Source organism: Centroberyx affinis, unplaced genomic scaffold (assembly GCF_046629955.1).
Source record: "Centroberyx affinis isolate AG114_WGS23_722 - 3 ecotype Tasmania unplaced genomic scaffold, CSIRO-AGI_Caff_v1 ptg003850l_1, whole genome shotgun sequence".
Classification (NCBI taxonomy): domain Eukaryota; kingdom Metazoa; phylum Chordata; class Actinopteri; order Beryciformes; family Berycidae; genus Centroberyx; species Centroberyx affinis.
Genome location: NW_027281697.1, coordinates 14,317 through 35,708, shown reverse-complemented (window position 1 = coordinate 35,708; position 21,392 = coordinate 14,317). Strand labels below are relative to the sequence as shown.

The window sequence follows — 21,392 nt, the reverse complement described above, 5'->3', positions numbered from 1 at the left end:
TACCGAGAAGATTAGGGGGGATTTTAATTTTTTTTGCCTGCCTCTGTCACATCTGTTGAGGGCTGTGCCACTGAAAGTATTGCCCAGCCTCCCACCCCCCTCTCTATCTGCCACCATTGCCAGCTGGGTATGGGCTGTTGAGTTGGGGGAGACCTGCCATGCTGAACTGAGGGCCTTCATTTTTTCTCATTGGTGTAACGGTTACTACTGCTTTTTTTTTTTTTTTTTTTCTTCATCCCTCTCAGTGCTTCTGTCACCTGAGGCATGATACACTGAGGACCACACTGGCATGTGGTCCACAGCCAGTGTTAAGCTTCTACATTTGGATACTGGTTTTGTGTTTTTTGAGTAATTGTTGGCTGAAAGTGTGGTTTTTGAGAGATGTTATGGTCTCCGAAGCTCTCCCTGTCGAACATCCACGTGCGTCTGACAGCCAAGGGTTTACTCCGAAACCTTCAGCTGCTGTCAGGATGCAGGAAGAACACCGTGGTTTTCCATGCAGGTCTGTTACTTTTTTTGCACCATTCAATATTGGTACTGATACTGCTTTAGTTGCCTGCCTCTGTGCTCTAGTATTCAAGCCAAGCCCACTGGTGTTTGCCTCTCATGCAGAGCTGTCCTGTTAGCTGTTTCTCAAATCTATTTTTAGTGTGGCTGTTTACTAGTCTGCAGGAGAGGTTCATCTTTCATTTTACCCTACCTTGGACACAAAGATCTGTGATCCTAGGAATTCGCCTAGAATATTGTACTATTCTAGGAAGACATCAAGCAATAGCCTATCTCAATGTATTAATCTTGAAAATTCTGAATCATTGTGTGAAATTGCATATATTTTTCTTGAAAATCGTATAAATGCTTCAGGATTTTTTTGCATTAGTTTGGTGGCCGCCTCTATGTATGAGTGCCAGTGTGAAAATGCACTTCATCTTGCTCGCTGGGAGACCCAGTGCTCCTGTTTCAGCCTGAGATGTAGGTTATTTTGGGTCTCAGTCACTAGGTTGAGCCATGGGAACCTCGTTGTTGTTGTGGAACCTTACTGTGGGAATGGTTTTCAGATTATTTTAAACGCATTCCTCTCCCATTTTTGAAAGATGCTTTTTGAGATTTGGCCAAATATGGCTACCTAGATTTACAGTCTCAAAAGGGCTTAATGATCAAATGGGATACCTTTTCTATAGTAAGAATTTACACTATCAAGTGTTTTTTTGTTTTTTTGTTTTTTTCCCAAGCACAGGGTTGGCTTAGGCAAAAAATATTTTACCTTGAATAACAATACTGTCTATTCTGGGTCACTAGTGCTTTGCCGTTTAGCAGGGCAGATTACAGCTGGGGAGAGTTAATCAGCCATGGTTGTAAATTCCTCAGATGGGAAAAACAGAAGTCTGTCACAACTATGACTTGTGTTTTAAGGATATCAGCAAAGGGGAAACATTTTTAATCCAACTTCAGAACATTGTAGTACTGATAAGAACTGAAATTCTCTCATGAGAAATACAATGGTGTCATTGTCATCATTACAATATGATCTATATCACTAATCTGATATCAGTATGTATGTCAGTTGTTTGAAAAATTAAATTGAGATTTTTCAGGCAAAATGTCCAGTGAATAGTATTACACTGAGAAATGTAGTCTGTGTTATTGTATCAACCCAACACTATAACAAGTGTCCGATTGTGACGGGTCTCAACACCCACCATGCTTTGTGCTATGGTGTGATATCTCCTTGTATCAGCAGAGCAGTATGCTGTGGAGTCACAAAATCACTCTCAGTATTTGGTGTTGATAATGGTATCAGTAATATGTTGGTTGGATATGCAACATTTGAAATGGTACAAAATTATTTTTTCAGAGCCTAGAGAAGGAGTCTGAATTGCAGAGGGCAACCTATGCCGACACCTCTATATTCAGACACTTTGATCAAAATAGCCATAAGTTTTCTGTTGCCACGAACACCAGTCGAATGGAGAGGGAGCCCACCTGCTCATGTCAAGTCAAATTTATTTATAAAGTGCACAGATTTGTCTCAATGTGCTTTAAAGAAAACAAGGGATGATACAGTAATAATAAGAGGCCAAGTACATCATAAAATCTGAGTCCATGTATGCGCTTGTGTGTGTGCACCTGTGCAAATCTGCGTTCCTGTGTGCGAGTGGATAGGAGATCTACACCAGGCCAGCCCACAAAGTAGTGAATGACACTTAAAGCAAAGACAGATTCCTCCTTGGCCCATTTTGAATTATTTAGCTAGATGAAAGCATGAATTTTTAACATTCTGCAGCAAACTGTTGCATAATGTCCATTTTTGGTCTTGGAGACAAGTCCAAGAGGAGGGCTTGTACAGAGCTAAAAAAAGAAAAACATGATATGGGAAGGTTCCCTCTTTGCCAATTCCTGTTTATATGACCATGTTAATTTGAACTGGACTCTTCAGATCTTTGACAACTGATCTAGTGGCATTAATGAAATGATACACAGCTACGACCCCACTATTCTGCCCTATAAATGCAAGCGGCAGTAACTACAGTTTGTTTTAAAGTTCAGATAATAACTAAGGTTTATGTTTTATGTCAACAAAAATTATACCCATAATGCTATACAGTTTGCCTCAGCAGTACTTTTGTCAGGACAAGAGATGAAATTCTAAGTAGCCTAGATTTTCTAATTTTCATGAACACAGTTACTGCTCTTTGGATTGGTACGACAATATACAAATTCACACTAGGTATTTTTGTTCATGATACTAAGAAATCAAATGCAATTTGATGATGATGAAATTGTTAATTACAAAACAAAATTGGATGGCTGGATTCCATTTATTAACACTTAAGTCCTGACATTTACAAATGTAATTCTGTCAACAATGACTATTTTTTTTAACAAAAGTTTTTTATTTTACAATTTTTATATTAAAGTAGCATGATCAAAATGGTGAACATCAAAATGGTCTCAATTGTATGTTGCACTAACAAATACTCAAACCAAAGGACTCTTGCCTGGTGTGCCAAAAAGTAGTATTATGCACTACCAACAAATTTATGGCACGTTGGTTAACCCATTACATATATAAGTTGATATTTCCAGAATGTGCTGTCATCTGTCAGCCACTGTGCAGTAGCTCCACTGCCCGTGTCTAACTGTGTCAGGGCAGGACTTTCTTCTGCACGAGTGCGTGTCTGCAGTACATGTTGGCTGTGGTTTGGCCTGAGGTGGTGTCACACAGTGCTGCTGACACACCCAGCAGAGGGCGTCCCACTACAGAGAAACCCTTCAGATGCACTGAACTCTGCAGCATCATCAAAATGATCATCTGAAAGCTGAGCACCATAGCTAAACTGTTTGTTTAGGTTTGTGTCCAAAATTTTTATTTCAGTTGTAGATTTTCTATATTTTGGGATTTTCTCATAGCTACTTCTTGGAATACACAACTGGACTTGATGGAAGAATGAAAACCCCTTGCCTTCTCATACATACTATAAAACATTGCTATTCTTTATATATGAGGAGAGCTGAATGTTTTCATTTGAGCCAGAATTTTGAAATTCATTTCTGATACTAGGATGCAGTTTAAGCCATTAGAATAAAAAACACCTGTTCTTTGTTTGTTTTTTCTGGTCTCGGATGATCTATGTCCCATATTGCAAATGTAATATTATACACAGGATCTAGTGCTGTAGTCAAGGCTATCTATATAGGTAACGAGTTAAATTATGAAGGAATTAAAGCATTAGAAGCGGCATAATTCTGAAATATTGTGCTGTACAGAATTTTCCTTTTTAAATGGTATACTTTGTGTTGTTGCTTGTACCATTCAGTTAGAATTTTGTTAATGTTTTGTTTGTCTTAAGGGCTGTGCCTGTGTGTTATGCTGAACAGTTTACTTTGGCCGTGAGACATAGTAAGGCTTGATCGAAACTAGCTTTGAAGTGAACTGCACACCCGGATATAGAGCTGTGTACACTTGGGATAAAGAGTATGGCAAGAATGCAGCACATGATGATTTAAATATGATGGATTTGGCTATTTATTAGTTGAGGATTATACTGATATTCATATCATGCACTTGTAAGAGTTTTGTTCGGAAATGACACATCCACCAGTTTACAAAAAGCGACGCCCACTCTCTCATATTGACTGTTACCACATTGTGGGTTAGTATTGAAGTTAGGAGTCATCTTAAGACATTTGCTTATTAATTGGCTCATTTTCCGAGGACAGAATCATTTATGTTTTTCAAATATTGCCTGATGAATTTCAGGTAGCAGAACCTTTCCAAAATGGATATACACAGTGTTTTGGAATGAAACCCTTTCTGCCTTTCTGTTTGACTGCCTTGACTCCATGATGTGGTCTGTGAGCCTTTTCCCCATTAGCTCGTCACAACACTGTTCCCTCTGTTGGCCTGGCCAGCCTGGAATGTTGTTATTCTCTCTGCAGCATTGTGTTGCCCCGACCAGGCCGCTGTCCAGAGAGCGGTCCGCTCGGCTCAGCAGCTCCAGGATCGGCCATCTACTTGTGGCAGGGAAGGTGGCTTCTTCCCCTTGTTAGATTGAATACCTTCTCTTCAATGTTAACGGAAACTGTGGGCCCTTTTTGTTGAAGGGCATCTCAGTATGTTCATATTTAAAGATGTTGTCGATATCCTACAATAACCTGCTAGTCCGAGGCAAGCCTGAGTGTTGGCTCTGTTCAGTCATGTTAAGGTGATACCTTCCTTAGTGTAAATTTAATTTGAGTGTAGTAAAAGCTTCAGAATTATACCTATTATTAAGGGAGTACATGAGGGCTATTCAACTAGCTGGCAGTAGATTTATTCTTGCTTTTACTGCTCTAAAGTGAATTTACTATTAACTATACTAATATTTGTTTTTTGCTGATTCATTTTATTTAGTGCTACTTGCTTCCATCTAAAACGCTCTGTATCGCTCTAGCACACAGTGCTGAGTGAATAAGTATCCCCAGAGGCCATTGGTGTGGTATATTCCACTCATTAAAGCTGGTATTCGTGCTATGTGGCTTCACTGCCACGTTACATAATACCCACTACACAGTCCCCCAACAGAGAAGTGGTGCTTTCCAACATGTTATCCACAGGTGTCCAATATCAATAAGTCCTCCTAAATACACACTTTTCTTTCCTCTCGTACATAACAGTCTGTGGTAATGAGCTTGTAGGTTTGGTGTGCCTCTATCCTCACTTCACTGTCTGTGGCAGACCCAACAAACCCTTGTTCATCAACAGGATTGATGTGGTTATTATGTGGGGGGTGTTGTATTTATAAAGCTTGTGTAAATCAAAACCACTGTGGTACAGCCTTGCTAAAATAAGCTGTCCTTGGTGACCAGTGTCTGCAGAGCAGCAGATTGAATCAGGATATGGAGAAGTAATCTCATTCATAGGATCCATTTTTTATGTCTGGGCTGCTGGAGGAGAAGCTCTGTGAATCGTCAGTGTGGCTTATTGGACAGCACAATTGTAGACTGAAAAACCATCCAGGACATGACACTGGAGCTGCTGCGTCTGTGGCCGTGACGGGAGTGTATGGGGTGGGTGGCAGCGCTGTCGGACCAACCGCAGTGGTCATGGAGGGGGGAATGATGATGCTCAACGTTGTCACAACACTCAATACATGTTCTTTTGCAGTGGACAAGAACAAAGCCAAGGCCAGCTCACGGCAGCAGCAGCCTCAGCAGCAAGCAGCCCAACCAACCCAGAGTCATGGACCCCTGGATCTGGGACCTGCAGATGTCGCAGAGGACTACCGGGCGCAGTGTGACAAAAAGGACCAAAGCCTCCAGCAGCTCAAGGGACTCCTGGCTGCCAGTAACTGCAGGTTTGAGGCAATCGCAGTTGTCTTGCAGCACACCCTGGCTGAGGTACGACTTGTGGTTTTTCTTGTTTTTAAAACCCTTATCCAACTAGGCAAACGAAGAAATAGTATTTCTATTTACAGCAGTGGCATGGGGGAGTGATTGCAAGGGCAATGGGGGTTTGCACACACGCCAACACTCAATACTTGGAAGCTGCCAGTACAAAACAGGCCTGTTGTCATCCACTGAACAGCTGGAGCAGTTGGGGATCAAATGGGAATTCTGCTCAGTTTCATAAATTGTATATTATTCCTATAATTTCAGACAGTCTAGTCAACATTGGTGAACATGAACACGTTCACAGCCAGAGAAACTAAGACTTTAACCTGTAATGTCACTTTGCTGAATCCCAAAACGGGGATCAGGATGTCCAGTTCACACACCTCTGCCTCATGAAATTTTTAAAGTTTGAAAGCCTGAACCAAACACAACTAATCTCTTAGACTTCAGTGCTAGATGTTGTCAGTTGTACCTGCTTATACTTTTACAATAATGGCATTAAATGACATGGTTCATAGGTTTTTCAGGTGCACAAGCCTGAACTCTAGAGCTTATCATATTTATATGGATGTTAAAGCTTGCTGTTTGTTTTGGATCTGTTTTAATGGTGGTGCCATGTGATTGGCTTCCAGGAACTGGATGCCCTGAGGGATTATTCTTCCCACAGTGCATTACAAACAGGCTTATCCTATCAGCAACCCCTCCCACCCCAACCGCCATACTCCCTCATTTAGATGATGTTACCACAGCAAAAATGATGGTGTGAGGCTTCGTTTTCTCCCGCTTTGTCGTCATTAAGCTTCTTTACATCAGAAGGCCTTCGGTGTTAGAAGTTTAAATGAAATTAGCCAAATGCAGTTAGTAATGGCAGGTTTTCCTATAAACCTAGAGGAAAAATGGGTACTCAATAACCCTGCTGGAGTACTTAAACTGCTGCAAGCTATTTCAGTCCCTCTGGTTAACTTTAGAAATGTCCTTGTGGAATGTTTTCACACCATATGTGTTGTCTATGCAATATGAAAGTCAAAGGAGATGATTGACTCACACAACTGGAATGTACCATCCAAGACTGAAATATAAGTTGATCCAAGACATAAGATAAGACAGAGGAGAGAAGACATTCAGCAGCTCCCATCAAGTCATATGGCACTCTGTACTGTGCATTACACTATTCAACCTTTCAACTTATCCAGAAGAACAAGAACTACAGATGATTACAAAAGTAAAACTAATCATAGTGTATCAATGTTGCAATGTCTTTGTCTTAATCAAGCCCTTTACCTCTAAATGTATTAGTAATTTCTGCACTTGATTATCTGTACTTGTAATGCTCTGCATTGATGCTGTTTTTCTCCAACAAAATTACACTAAATGGTGTGTTTGGGATTCAACGAGATATTCAAGAGAGAAACCACATCCATAACAAATACAGTACTGGATCTTGTAGTTAATCCTGTTCATGAGAAGATTTAGGTGCCCCTGCAGGTATTTTGTGTGTTTTGAATAGATCTTTCTCAGACTACAAGTACGAAGACAGATTTCTACAAAGCAGGAAAAAATGTTGAATGCTCAAACGTTAATAGAAATCTGGAAATATAAACAGTGATTGGAAGTTTGTCCAGTGGGAGTCATGAAGTACGTGAGATTTAATATTGTCCTCCCCTCTCCATTTCCATCCCACGTCCTTCTCCCCTGGCTGCACAGACGTTCCCTGTAACGGTGACTATGCTCAGACACAAGCAGCAGACAGTCAACAAACACACACACACAGATAATAGAAGCATTAGTAAACACTTGATAAGCCAAGATTTTGTCCTGAGTATACCAGCACACAATTCTATAGTTTGCTAATTCAATTGCCATTAATATTATCTTTCATGACAGCCTCTTTCGCTCTCTCATTGTTCTGTTTTCTGAACATCTTTTGCTTTCTCTTTGATCAGTTCAGTAATTTTCTCCTGCTCTTCCAGAAGTTCATAAGTCTTGTTTTGGCCCATGGCAAATGGTCCATGTCTTAATACCTTCGTTGCCCCTTCTTCATAACTCTAAACTTCCAAAATCCTAAAAGCTCTCTTGTTATTACCAATATATAGTTTGTTAATGAGTTTGTCAGATGTGTTTTTTTCTCATCTACTCTCTGTGATGGGGTTGTATATCATTTAGAAAGGACTTGTGGGTCCATTCTATCATTTTGTCAGATGAGGCCTGATACAATGGTGCAGGGGCAGACGTCATGTCTGCCAGGCCTTTCCTCCGGAGGCTGCTGGGAACTTGCCATCATTCTTTTGCAATGGCTCCTCTGGACCTTATCTGACAGTGCTGCCAGTTAGGCTCTTGACACACCAGACACAGTGTGGCCTTGTCCAGTATGTGCACATGGGTGAGGCTGTGCAGATACCTGCATGAACACACAGTTCTTTCTCCAGTTTGGTTTTCTAGATATATTGGACATACAGTATCTTCTGCTCTTTCCTGCATTGTCGTATGAAGATTGCTTATTCGCCTTTTTGGTAAATGATAAACTTTTTATTTCATGCTGTGAATTTTTGGTCAAATATGTCATAGGTCATGTGAGGCCTAGCGTTTTATCTATTAAGAGCTCTCTGACCTCTGGAATTTTACTATCTAGTTTTAAACATGTGATGGTTCAACCACATATTTTTTTTGTCTAAAGTTGTCAGTTAATGTCCTTTTATGAACTTTGATAACACATTTGAAAAATTCCAGTCTGGCTTTTTTTTTCCTGTGCAACAATTGTTAAAAGGAGGTCATTAACAATTGTTGCACGGGATTGTACAATTTTAACTCTTTTAGATCTCAGTGCAGCATGCTCCGAGAACATCCTCCAACTTAATGACGATAAATCTGAAATTGTTCTTTTCTGTCCTCCTGACTCTCAGAATACAATCTGCAGCAAACTGGGTGTTTTTGCTTCTAATGTGAAACCTGTACCTAAGAACCTAGGGGTGCTGACTACAGTTTAACTTTTGACAAACAGGTTGAAAGGGTTGTGCACTGAACTATTTCAAAAATGAAACCACTTCTTGTTGCCTACATTACTGCAACTCTATTTACCCATGCCTCACCCAAAAGTCTCTACGCCTGCAGCTTGTCCAGAATGCTGCCACAAGGTTTCTGTGTTGTGTCAAACAGAGATATCACTCTAATTTTAAGCTCCATGCACTGGCTGCCTGTTAGTTTTAGAATCGATTTTACTGATTTACTTTTAAAGCACAGCATGGTTTAGCCCCTAGCTATCTTACTGACCGTTTAACTCCACACAAGCCAGACTGCACCCTGAGGTCCTCGGCCAGAGTCCTCCTGTCTGTTCCACAGACTGAAGACCAAAGGAGACAGAGCGTTCTCCATTAGAAATCAATTTATTCTTTTAAATCTATTTTTAAAACCCATTTTTATAAAACTGCTTTCTCTAATTCTTTATAATTGACTAATTTATTATTGACTGTGGTTGTCCTGTTTTCATTTCATTTTTTGCTCTGTAAAGCATTGCAAACTCTGTTTTTGAAAAGCTGCTACACAAGTATAGTTTATTATACTACATGCACTCGAGTTCAGATTTGCCTCAAAGGTTGGGAATAGTGTTGTTTTAATAGGTCATTCTCAATCCTTTCAGTGTGAGTTACAGTGCAGCACCAATCAAAAAGATGGAACAATATTAATTCTCTAGTTATGTGCTCAGTCTGAAGTTATTTTAAGTTTTGTCCTCTCAGCTGGTTGAGGGACAATCTTGAGAACATTCGCCTGTTGTAACTCGATGGCACATTCCATGGATACAGACATTAAAAAGCAAGTGCCAACTGATTTTTGGAGAGGAGTGTAGAGAGAATTGACAGATGGATAGACACACAGTCATACAGAACAGAGAGAAGGAGCCAACATGTTTAAATACTCCAAATCCTGGCCAACGTAATGCGATACCTATTATTCAGCTCACGCAGACACGGTGATCTCCAGTTACTGATGTTTGACTCATATCCTTCTGTTTGGGTGGAAGGGTTGTGAAACTGATTGCATCAACAAACATAAGGACAGAAGATGTTTCTTCCTCTCTCTGAGCCCCCTCCTTCTGGCAGAATCAGTGTTGACTACTGCACTCACTGCTTCTTTTGACCCACTCCACTAGAAACAGAATTGTTCGACTAGTCACCAATACCCATATGCCACATACACATACCCTAACTTACTTTCAATCACAAAGATCGATTCAATAAAGGAAATTGTTAGCTTTGTTTTGAGGCACATGAATGGGCTCATATCTTGTGTCGCTATGTGTGCATATAATGTACAGCACTGGAATCTGGTAGCCACTCACAAGACCAAGAATAGGAGGCAGGAGCTTGCCATCATCGTGTGAGAATGTCCCAGCTGTTGACTTGATATGGTTATGAACAGCAGCCAAACGCTTCATAAGGACTGTGCACTGTTTCTTATCATCTGTTTGGAAGAGGTCTGTTGGCACTGGACTTGGACTACCATGCATTCTCTAGAAGTGAAAATTGAAATTGTAATGTGCACATGTGAGTTTTTATCCAGTATTGAATGCAAACCCATTCCCAAACAATCAGAATAATTAATTTGTAATAATCTTGCTTTGCTTTCCATGCTTTCTTTTTAATATTCACAAAATTTCCAGGAAATCTGAACCTGATCTGGATCAATTACTTGCTATTGATCTTGGCCTACCATCAAGGGTCATTCTACACCTGACATGATATCTTCTTTATATACATCTGGGAGATGTATGCTGTCTTTGCACCAGGCTAGAGATTCCTTTGAATTACATGGGGTTTGCTAGAAACTAGACACCCAGTTAAAAGACAAAGACCAGCACAGGGAGACATGGAGGCATAGAATTATAAATGTTTTGGGTTTTAAAAAGATTGACTGTTTAAGGCAGCGAACAGAGGCTACAGGCATGATGTTGGTTCAGTTGCAATATATTTTTCATCCCAACATCTATTGGTTGTGAGGATATGCTCTTCCTGTAATTACCACTGATGCAGCCTGAGAGATAATTACCAAGGCAGTTGGCGGAGAGCCATCAAATAACATTCTCATTCTCCCTGACTGTACATTGACTGTGAGGAACCATACTTACACAGAAACTGGAAATTTGACCTGTCACAACATTAAATCATCTCATTGTGGAGAAATTATACTTATGAAGCCTGTAGCCATACAGCAGATTGTAAGGCTATACTGCAGAGGAGTGAGAAGTGAGAGGCAATGATTTAACATGGGTTTGGAGGAGGGGTAGTGGGGGATGGTGGTAATGAACCCTCTCCATGTTCTCCCCTGGGAAGGTCACTGCACGGTGTAAGTCCTGCTCCATCAGCCTAATGTCAGGCAGCTCTGTACAATTTATCTGTTTGCTCCACTCTGCTCGTTCCTCTGGCTGCCTTTAGTGCTGTCTTAAAGTGACCTCAGCTCAGTGGGGAGGAGGCTGTCCTTACTCACACTGCAGCCTGCCCCTTTTTTTAGGTGCAATACGGTAAAGCCCTCTGCATTGACTCACCACAGCCAATTGAAGCGGCTTTTTCAGTCCTGCCTCAGATGTAGCCGGAGCAGTCTGGGAGGAGGTGTGTGGAGGTGGTGCGTCCACCTGGGCCACTGTCTGTCCTGGCATACTGGGTCTCCATAGCCAGGGGGAGACTCCGGCACCCAAGCCCCAGGCTGAGGCTGGACCATGGGCTGTTCTGGCAGCAGAGCGTGCCTTAGTGCTCCCTGCGCTGCAGAGAGGGTAACTGGCTTCTCCATTGTTCTACTCTGCAGTGAGGAATAGATGCGGACCTGGGCAGAAATGGGACAGAGTAGCAATATTTCTTTACTGTTATTGTAGACTGATTAGTTAAGTGGTTGTTTGGCTCATTTTACTCTGTTACTGATGACTTGGCTATTCTGTCTGTGAGTATATGCTTTGATTGCGGATTATGCAGGCTTATGCAGGCAATGTGATGTGGTCTGTGATGTAGTGTTGCAGTGTATAGTTTGTCAAGTTCTTTATGTGTATTGATGTAGTATTGATGTAGTTGGAGTGAGGTCAGAGACTGAGTGGTAAACTGCTTTTGGATCATCAATGCGTCAGATAGGAGGCTGATGAGCATTGCAGCTACAGAGCTGCGTCCTCTCCACTGCAAAACTGAATCAGAAAGGGAGAAGGGGGAGAAGCTTAAAAAAATGTAAGACACTGCAAGGGAAGGCAGTTTGTGAGTCTGAAAACATATGAGTTGAATGTGAAGTTTTAGATGCCCCTTTCCTTCAATTCCCCTTTCATTTTATCTACCTCTGATGACATTTATTGGTAAAATAGTGCAAGTCTGCTGGGGTGCTGTTCTTATATTTGAGATGCCAATTCACTCCATTTGGCACTCACACTGGGGGAAAAAAGCATTCGATAGACAGGCAGGTGGCTGGGTTTTGCCATATAGAGAGATAGAGAGATCATGGTCTGTGTCATTCGATGCAAGTAACCTAACATATTTTCTTCTAACACTGAATAACCTTTAAATTGGTAGTGTTGGTATTGCTCATTTTGTTGACTCAAGCCTGGTGCTGTGTCAAAACAAAGACCTAAAATAAAAAGAATTGCAGAAGCATTGTCATCATGAGTCTGTGCGTGACTAAGTGTGTACATTTGTTTCCCCAGCGTGATGAAGCCATGCGGCAGCGCAGGGAGATGTCCCAGGAGCTGGTCAACCTACGAGGAGAACTGGGTAAGTCGGGTCACCTCTGTCACACACACCTTGCTGTGTTTACAGTGGTTATCGCCACAGCACACACCACTGATACAGGGTCTGCTTTTAGTACCACTTTCTGATGTTTGTCCTTCCTTTTTAGTGTTCAGTCCAGACCCTGAAAACAGTAGCCATGCATATCTGATTTAGATTTTTGATTTGAATTCAGCTGCGCATTCACAATGAAGGTGGGAAAGCATTTAAGCATTTTTTGTGACAGTGTAATGAGTCTGTCACACTTATGTCTGTCACAAGCCCCAGCAATCACAGACAGAAAAATGTAGACTATGCTGTTCATTGCAGCATTCCCAGTCTGATCTCAGGACAGAAAGTGAAAATAAAACACCACAAAAAATGCACAGTCATTGTATAGGGAATGAATTTAGTCTGATGCAGTTTGTGAAGGAAAGATTTGGTTACAAATGTATTTATATATTGATGCATACTGCATACAGATTATACTGCATACAGTTGTTTCATTAGTGAAAAATGTCCATTTCTGTACACAAGGGTAGTGTGTTTTCAGTTCTACCTGTTTTTGAATACAGGTACATCACCAATCCTGCTGTTACTAGTGTGTCTTCTGCTTCTTCCCACCAAATGGGTTTTCCTTTGTGCTTCCTCCTCCCCTTGTTAATTGCTACAGCCTCCACTGAGGATCAGGTGCTCATTTGGAGAGCTGTGTGTTTTATTGGCCCTGAGTGGTGTCAGCCCATTCCCCAGGGGGTGGCTGGTTGACCTCTGACCCCACACAGGAGGGGCTTCCAGTAATGGAATGCCAAACCACCTGAGGCCTTGGGAGGGTTCGGACAATGACGCACTTTATATACCCCCTAAATACAGTCACACTGAATTGCCTTGCATGTGTAGGCGCATGCGCACACACACACACCATCGTCCATCTCCCTGGGCAGCAGTGGTGTGGTGGCTCCTCCCTTCCCCATGCTTGTAACCAGAAGTGCCACAGCCTCGGGACTCCCACATGACTGCTCTTTACCACTGAGCCCCACGATATCAGCGCTTTAACACATTCTTCAAGTCAGGCAGCGTTTAAGACCCACAGTGACCTCAGATGGACCCTTGTTTTGTTTATGGGTAGTACAAGAAGAAGGGAAGTCTAGAAGGCATTTATTTTAACTTCCCCTCTAGCCGCTCACTGTTTATTGCCTCCCCAGACGGTTTCCCTCCCAGCCAGTTCGAGCTTGCTTGCTTCCCCAATGATGTCACTCCACCTACAGCATCTAATTATAGTCTTACAGCATTGTTTCTTTGGGCCGCAGCCAAATTTGTGATGTACAACCCCTTGTGCTATTACTCATCATAATGTAAGTTATAAGCACATCTTAGATGGATCTGCCTGCTTCAGTATCTGCATTATCTGGATCTGGGACACATCCAAACTTCCTCATATGTCTGTCTATTGGCCAAAATATAACTAACTTTAGATATGATTGGGTCCCATATGAGCCATGAGGTGTTTTGGTAGGATGGATTTGGACTGGAAAGTCTCATATGACCAGATCCCTGTTACACATGGCTGAGGAATGCTGGGCTCCATTTGTAGAGCTGTGCATGCCAAAGCCTGATAGATAGTCCCTATGTTAGTTTGGCCTCTGTTGCTGGATCTGCTGCTGTTATGTTCCACTGTGGGCTAGGTGAATCTGCACACTCCTGTGGTGCAGTCTTATTCCTTTAAAGTACAGCCTTTTGTTGTGCAGAAACAGAGACTTGGCAATCAGGGACTACGTTTACATGCAGCCTGCGACTGGGTTACCCAACATGACTGATAAGCAATCATATTGCTGCTTATGTGTGAGAAAATCATTCACCTGTGTTCTGGAAAACACAAATGAAGATATACCAATAATGCAGCATTTGGCCCTGATGGCTAACAGGGGACGTCAAAATATGTGCACACACAAGATGCCAAGAAGAGCCTGTCCTTACTCCTTAGCCATTATATCCGTAGCCATTATATCATTACATTGTGGTTACCAAGTCTGTGATCAAGAATCAGATACCAATTTGTAAAACAAGGGCATATTATGTGCACATTTATTGTGCCCTGTACATTAGATATATTAGGTATCTGAGAGCACTGAATGAGAAAATGCAATCTGCCACACATTCTGTAGCACAGCAACATCTGGACTCAGTATTTTACACCCACTATATTGACCAGTTCCAAATAGTTATTCTTTTCATACCGTGTGTTTCAGACCAGACCTTTAAATGGATATCACCTGTTATACATGGCGACGGCACAGACTCTCTTGCTCTGAACAGTTGTCACTCTTATGTCATCACCAGGGCTTTGCCAGTGAGCTGAAAACCACATTGGCTGGCAAAGCCAGCTGATGGACAACTATTGGTATTTACTCAGCATTGTTTGTGCACAGGCATTTACACTGGAAACACGTCTTTTGGGTTATGGGGTGGGTCACTGTCACCCATTGCAGAGCAGATATTAACACTAGATGATGGAAGAGTTGGGAAAGAGCTGGTCTCTCAGACAGAGCAAGGACAAAAGCCTCCACTTGCTCAAACCTAGAAAATGGCAAATTATCAACTGTGGAAAGGAGATATGGATCTGAATTAAGACATCAACAGGATATATTACCAATTTCAAGATATTGTGAAAGAATTTAGACACTTGTTTCTGTATCTTCATCTCATAAATCAGAGCGCTGTAGTTGGCTTATGTAGGGAAATACAAAAAACCCCATGAAAGTCAGTTTTTCCATTCATGGTTGGAGAACATTTTACAATGTCACACATTTGCCTCAACAAGGATTTTCCCAAACAGTGGTTTCTCGACGGACTTATCAGATGCCTTACACAAGCAGTTATAAGTAGAATGACTTTTCATTTGACCTTTCAGTGAATTTTTCATAGGCTACACATTTGCATACAATCACACAACATCATGTAAACCTCCTGCCAGAGTATGATCATGTATCGCCTGCCATCTTATCTACAGTCATTCCGGGCTTTATAGAATAATACGCTTTTTATCAAATAAATCTAAAGGTATGCTATTTTCATATTTCCAGTATGCTCTGTCCATTCATGTGGCCTACTGGAGAAGGAGAAGGAGGAGTTGCGTGTGGCACTGGAGGACACGCTGCAGAAGCTGCAGGAGCAGCACCAGACGGAGCTGGCTCAGCTGGAGCAGAGACTGCAGGCCTTCTACCAGGCCGAGTGGGACAAGGTCCACCTCACCTACCAGGAGGAGGCTGACAGGTGCAAGGCCCTGATGGAACAGCAGGTCAGTTCCTACTCCACCCTTCATCACTCCACTCCCAGTAACTACAGAGATGATTTGTGTTGTGTATGTGTTTGTTTTTAATTGCTGCCCCCACCCCAGTTCCCCACCCTCCCATGGTCTTGCTCACTTAAGCTCACTGTGTTTGTATGCCTTTCTCACTTGTATATTTGACTTCTGATTTTAACACTTTGTACTGCTTTGAATTTGAGAACACATAACAATAATAAAACATCTTTTTTTAGTATTATTATTATTAGGCAGATAACTACTACTATGGCCTCTGAAGGGTATTTTTCTTATCTGACCAAAACTGATCAAATACACTGAGCCTATCATTACCTCTGCCAAGAAGGTTATGTTCTTACCCTTGTTAGATTGTCTGTCAGCAGGATATCTCAAAAACAGATTTCAATGAAAATTGGTGGACAGGTTGGCCTTGGGCCAAGGAACAATTGTTTCGATTTTGGTGATGATCTGCCATTCCCACCCTTCAGGGTATTATCGCTTTTTTAGCCATAACGGTGAAACTAAGAGAGATAGAGATTTAATTCCAAATCCTAAGGGTATGTTTGCAGTGTCAAGGAATCATTTTAACTTAAAATGTAAGTGATAGGCATGATGTCTTTAGGTGTAACAGCAAGAGGGTTGCGCTTTCTACATGCCTTCTAATTTAGCTCTTGTTACATGGCTGTACCAAATAACACAATGTTAACTACCAATCCCGGAGCTACCTCCACCCTTGTACTGCCCAGCCCTGTGTCTGTAGTGACAGTGACATGTTGTTTTAATCCCCACGATCCTAATCATTTACCGGCAGGGTTGTCTACGGTCATAGTGTTATGTCATTCTCTGTGCAAACTGTTTTTCCAGATTCAAGGAAAGTTGTTGTCAGTAAAGGCTCAGACCCCAGCGGCCCTGAGGGCATTCTTTGTCAGTATGATGTCATTGTAGGACTTGCTCAGTCTTGATGCTGAAGGGAAGAAAATTGTCTCTAACACCGTGTAATTTTGAACCACATTATTGATCTTTGTAGCTGCACTGCGTTGTATTAAGTTTATCCTGTGTTCTGCTTTAAAGATGGGAGAGCTGAAAGCCAACCATGAAGCCATGAAGCTGGAACTAGAGGCCAGCCACACAGAACAGCTGCAGTGTGTTAAACAACAATATGACGACTCTCTAGAAGGTGAGTGAACAATACTGGAATGAATATTTCAAGCTACATCTATTCTTTAAAGCTGCATTGTTCCATAAGTTGTTTTTTTATCATTATGCATGCATTCTTGTAATTATGTAATCTGTATGATAGTGATTAGCATTGTCCTGTGCTGTACAGTGCAGTTTTAGAAATTGTTCTTTGATGACAGTACTTTCACGCAGGACTTTTTCATTTATTGGTCACTGTTTGTAGAGCCATTTCAAGGCTTAAAATCTTACGTACTGTACCTTTTAAAGCTTGTGTATAAAATGTGCATTACAGTATGTGCTATCACATGCCATAAACCTGTAATCTCTTTAGAGCTCAGGAAAGTTCACAATCAGGAGCAGCAGTCTTTGGACAAAACATTGAAAGAGGCAGAAGCTGCTCTATCTGTAAGTCTCACTTTTTTCTTTGTTTTTTTTAAGAAATTGCCACAAATAATAACATGTCATGACAGCTGGATAATTTGTATATTGATGAACTGTTGTTTTTTATCTGTGAAAGTTTGCTGAGTGATGAGTTTGTGTTGTGTGCCCAACAGGGACAGGTCCAAGAGCTGACTGTAGAGAACAATTCTCTCATTGAGAAGCTACAAGCAGAGGAGAACAGGAGAAAAGAGCTGGCTGAAAAGAATCAGGTACTTGCACTACCATGCATGACTCATTCTGTGCTATCAGTCTTATCTGTGTGCTTATTATAGCAGGGCTTCAGTACTGAAACATCTCATGATTCCAGTGTTGGTTGCCTCTAGGCAGTGATGTAGAGGTAAATAAAAGTTGGGCAAACCATGAACCTGGAGATCACCATAAGTTGATAAATAACCAGTAGAAACCAAAATAAGGGTTAGGGTTTTTTCATCATGTTTTTTGTTTTTTTTTAACATACCCAGTTTTCAAGTAACTTGTAGTCTGATACTACTTAACTATAATGTAAATATTCTGTGAACTTTTTTAAGATTTCTATCAGCTTAAAAAGGTCAGTCAACCTTACTTCGCCAAATTAAAAAGGAGGTAAATTGAGTTGAAGTGGGTTCAAGCTCCACTACATCTCTGGCTAAATTATAACACGGCCCCCCTCTCCATCCAGAATGTAGAATTTTTATTTTCCAGGAGTGCTGCGGTAAAGTTGGGCTGCCACTCCTAATCAGTGTTAAGTGGCTTCCCCTTCCACTTGGCATTCTGCCCATGCACAGTACAGTAATTAAGGTAACCACCTCACATCACCCTGCCGCTCCATATCTGCTGTAAATAGACAATAACAGCAGCAGCCCAGTGTCCCACTGTCTGAGTGGAGCTGTGAATTATGGTGCAGTGTTACAAATTCACTGTGTGTTTTTTTTACAGACGAGGATTAGTTTCAACACTAACTTGATGCAGTATACATTGCTTAAACGTTATCTTTCCATGTTTGTGATTTATAAGGATCACTGTGTGTTATGCCTAAATGCCAACAGTTTTATTGGCTCTGCAAACCCTGAGCATTGATTTTTTTTTTGCAACTGACGCATGGCGCCCTCTGTTGTGCAGTTCTGGATTTATGGCCCCATGACATTTACAAGGCGAGGAAAAAGTCTGGCAGTGTTTATGCACTCATTTTGGAAGTCTTACTGGTCCCTGAATATCTCTCCACTGCTTGTTTGCCATCCAGAAAGACTCCCACACCCTGTATCTGGAACAGGAGCTGGAGAGCCTCAAAGTGGTGCTGGACATCAAGAACAAACAGCTCCACCAGCAGGAAAAGAAGCTGATGCAGATGGACAAACTGGTGAGACTCCAAGCAGATGAAAACAATTCCTGGGCACATAACACACAATGCCATAACAAGCATTTTTACATCATTACGTCACCATACTGTTACGTTTTCAGATGGAGAAAAGTGTGAAGTTAGATGACAGCCTGAACAAGGTCCAGCAAGAGAATGAGGACCTCAAAGCCCGCATGGACAGACATGCTGCACTATCAAGGTGAGAGAAGCGTTTGAACAATGTTCATTTTTTCCTCTCTCTTTTTTGAAGTAATAGAAATACAACTCTGGAGCATCATCTATTCTCTTGTCTCAGTTTATCTGGGAAGGTGAGAATAGTTCAATAGATCTCAGATGCACACAAAGCAACTTCTCCCTCAGCAGTTCATTGACTGCAGTAAGTGCACGTTGTGACCATCAGTATTACTGTGGTTTGATCAAATGCCTTGATTTACTCAGTGTCAGTGAATCAGACAGCATTCTGTAAATCATAGTTCATAAGAGTTTTACCAGTGCTTGAGAGTGTGGGTAAAGTGGAACATTGAGCTGCAGAACTCACTGTGCCTTTCCAATTCAACTGACTTCAGAACTCACTGTGCCTTTCCAATTCAACTGACTTCAACTGACTAGGTACATAGGACAGAAATGAGTCAGTGAGTACAATGGTGAAAAGTCTGCACACTATTTGGGGGAAAAAGGAGGACTTAAAAAGATATGCAAAGTACAGACCTTCTCAAACTACCTTCCTCAGTCCAAAATGGAAAATGAAAATGACAAGTATTTTTGTCATATCTGCAAGTTAGGATTCAAAACTTAGAACAACCAAACACCCAACTTGCAGAATCATATAACTGAAAGAGATGCAGATTTGAAAGGTATGGTTCATTTGTTGAAGCTATGTGAAACCACCTGAATGACAAAATGCATCAAAGTAAGAACTTTGCCACTGATACAGACCAAATCAAACAGCATAGCTAAGAGAAAGCCCTCTGTCCTTGGGTTGTAGCTTCAGCTGACCATTTCTCCAGGTTTGTGCTCCAAAGCATTTCTAACTTGTCTGTTTTTGTTTATGCTCGTCCCTTCCGTCCCACCCCCATCCCCTATCCCCCATCCCCTATCCCCCATCCCAGACAACTGTCTACAGAGCAGGCGGTGCTCCAGGAGTCCCTTCAGAAGGAGTCCAAGGTGAACAAGCGTTTGTCCATGGAGAACGAGGAGCTGCTGTGGAAACTCCACAACGGGGACCTGAGCAGCCCCCGCAAGACGTCTCCCACCTCCACCTCCCCCTCCCACTCCCTCAGCCTCCAGTCTCCCCGCACCTCGGCCCTCTTCTCCAGCCCCCCCGTCTCACCCAGATAACGACGGCTCCCCCGCTTCCAGGAAGCAGACCCTCTCTCCGTTTGGACAGAGTTGTCCCTCTGGAATCGAGAGCCATATTAACTGACTCATTTAGCAACACAACGCCCCGAGCATGGCTCCTTCAGGATGGGATGAACACTCTGTTGACACTTGCTGTACAGACGACTTTACAGACTGTAGAGAAATGACAATGTTGCACAGAAGCACTTAATAAGCAAGGCCACCTTGTTCTTTGCCTTTCATGACTGATACTGCGGATGGGGAAAAAAGGAAATCTCAGGACTTCTATGTAATGATAGACTATTTTTGTTACTCTTATTTTGTAGTTGTTTGCATAGGCTTGTCTCTCCGAAGCTGAACACACACATACAGTACACATACGATACATGCAGCAAAAAAAAAACAAAAAAAAAAACGCACATGCACATACATATACACAAATATACACACAGCAGAAACGGACAACGGAAATGACACAATGTCTCTGGAGACCAGAGGCAGAGTAAAATCTTTGAAGAGTCAGCATTGCTATGAATCCAAATATTATCAATGTCCCTTCTCAGGACATATTTTAATTTATATCTGTATGAAATTCGTAATTGCTTCTGTTGCGAGAAGAATTCCTCCATCAATATTCACATCTAACTTTGCAAGAGTGACAGTCAAAATTGTCACATAACTAACATACCACTGCCAGTCAGTACACTAATACTGTACATGCCTCAATCTGAACATTAGAAATTTTCATTCTTGAGTAGAAGTTTTGCTCTCAATGATTTGCTCAACACCCATCAGAAGCATGTTCATAATTTTCTGAAGGTTATTTTTTTAAGGGTTTGTTGAATTTATTTGTTCAGTAACTCTAAATCTGTGGCCTCAAATGTTTTTGTTTTTCATGTTTGTTTGTTTGACCAAGGGACCAATCCAAGTGGCTGTTTGTGCATGTATTTGAAACCTTGAAACTGTTGTCAATCACCCCTCACTGAACCCTCCTAATGCAGCTTTAAATTTTGGGGTCTTGGCGAAGAGTTGACCAGGAGAAGCTTTGCTTGTCAGAGACACTGCATCTTGGATATGTGTCACAAAAAGAGTACCTGTGTGGATTTTAAATTGTTGGCGTGTTGACCCTGTTTGAAATATGCAATTAATAAATAAAGTCCTGTATCAAATCTGAAGTTGGATAGTGGCAATGTAGTCT

General features: G+C 41.6%; 1 protein-coding gene across 2 annotated transcripts; it reads left to right on the top strand.

Annotated features, from left to right (window-relative positions):
* The first annotated feature begins 381 nt into the window (after nucleotides 1-381).
* On the top strand, nucleotides 382-21,330 carry mtus1a (microtubule associated tumor suppressor 1a). Of its 2 annotated transcripts, XM_071541307.1 has the most exons (10): nucleotides 382-502; nucleotides 5,645-5,877; nucleotides 12,539-12,605; nucleotides 15,680-15,894; nucleotides 16,972-17,077; nucleotides 17,411-17,484; nucleotides 17,634-17,729; nucleotides 18,740-18,856; nucleotides 18,958-19,055; nucleotides 19,966-21,330. In XM_071541307.1, the coding sequence occupies exons 1-10, from the start codon at nucleotides 382-384 to the stop codon at nucleotides 20,192-20,194; spliced, it is 1,356 nt and encodes a 451-aa protein (XP_071397408.1). In that variant the 3' UTR covers nucleotides 20,195-21,330. The 2 variants fall into 2 exon arrangements, with proteins under 2 accessions (XP_071397408.1, XP_071397409.1); XM_071541308.1 differs by lacking the exons at nucleotides 382-502; nucleotides 5,645-5,877 and adding an exon at nucleotides 11,460-11,632.
* The last annotated feature ends 62 nt before the right edge of the window (nucleotides 21,331-21,392 follow it).

Excerpts from the sequence above, each read along its gene's own strand:
- mtus1a (XM_071541307.1), top strand. The coding sequence starts at position 382 with ATGTTATGGTCTCCGAAGCTCTCCCTGTCGAACATCCACGTGCGTCTG. Across the intron at positions 503-5,644 it reads CACCGTGGTTTTCCATGCAG|TGGACAAGAACAAAGCCAAG; the intron begins GTCTGTTACTTT and ends GTTCTTTTGCAG. Across the intron at positions 15,895-16,971 it reads AGGCCCTGATGGAACAGCAG|ATGGGAGAGCTGAAAGCCAA; the intron begins GTCAGTTCCTAC and ends TCTGCTTTAAAG.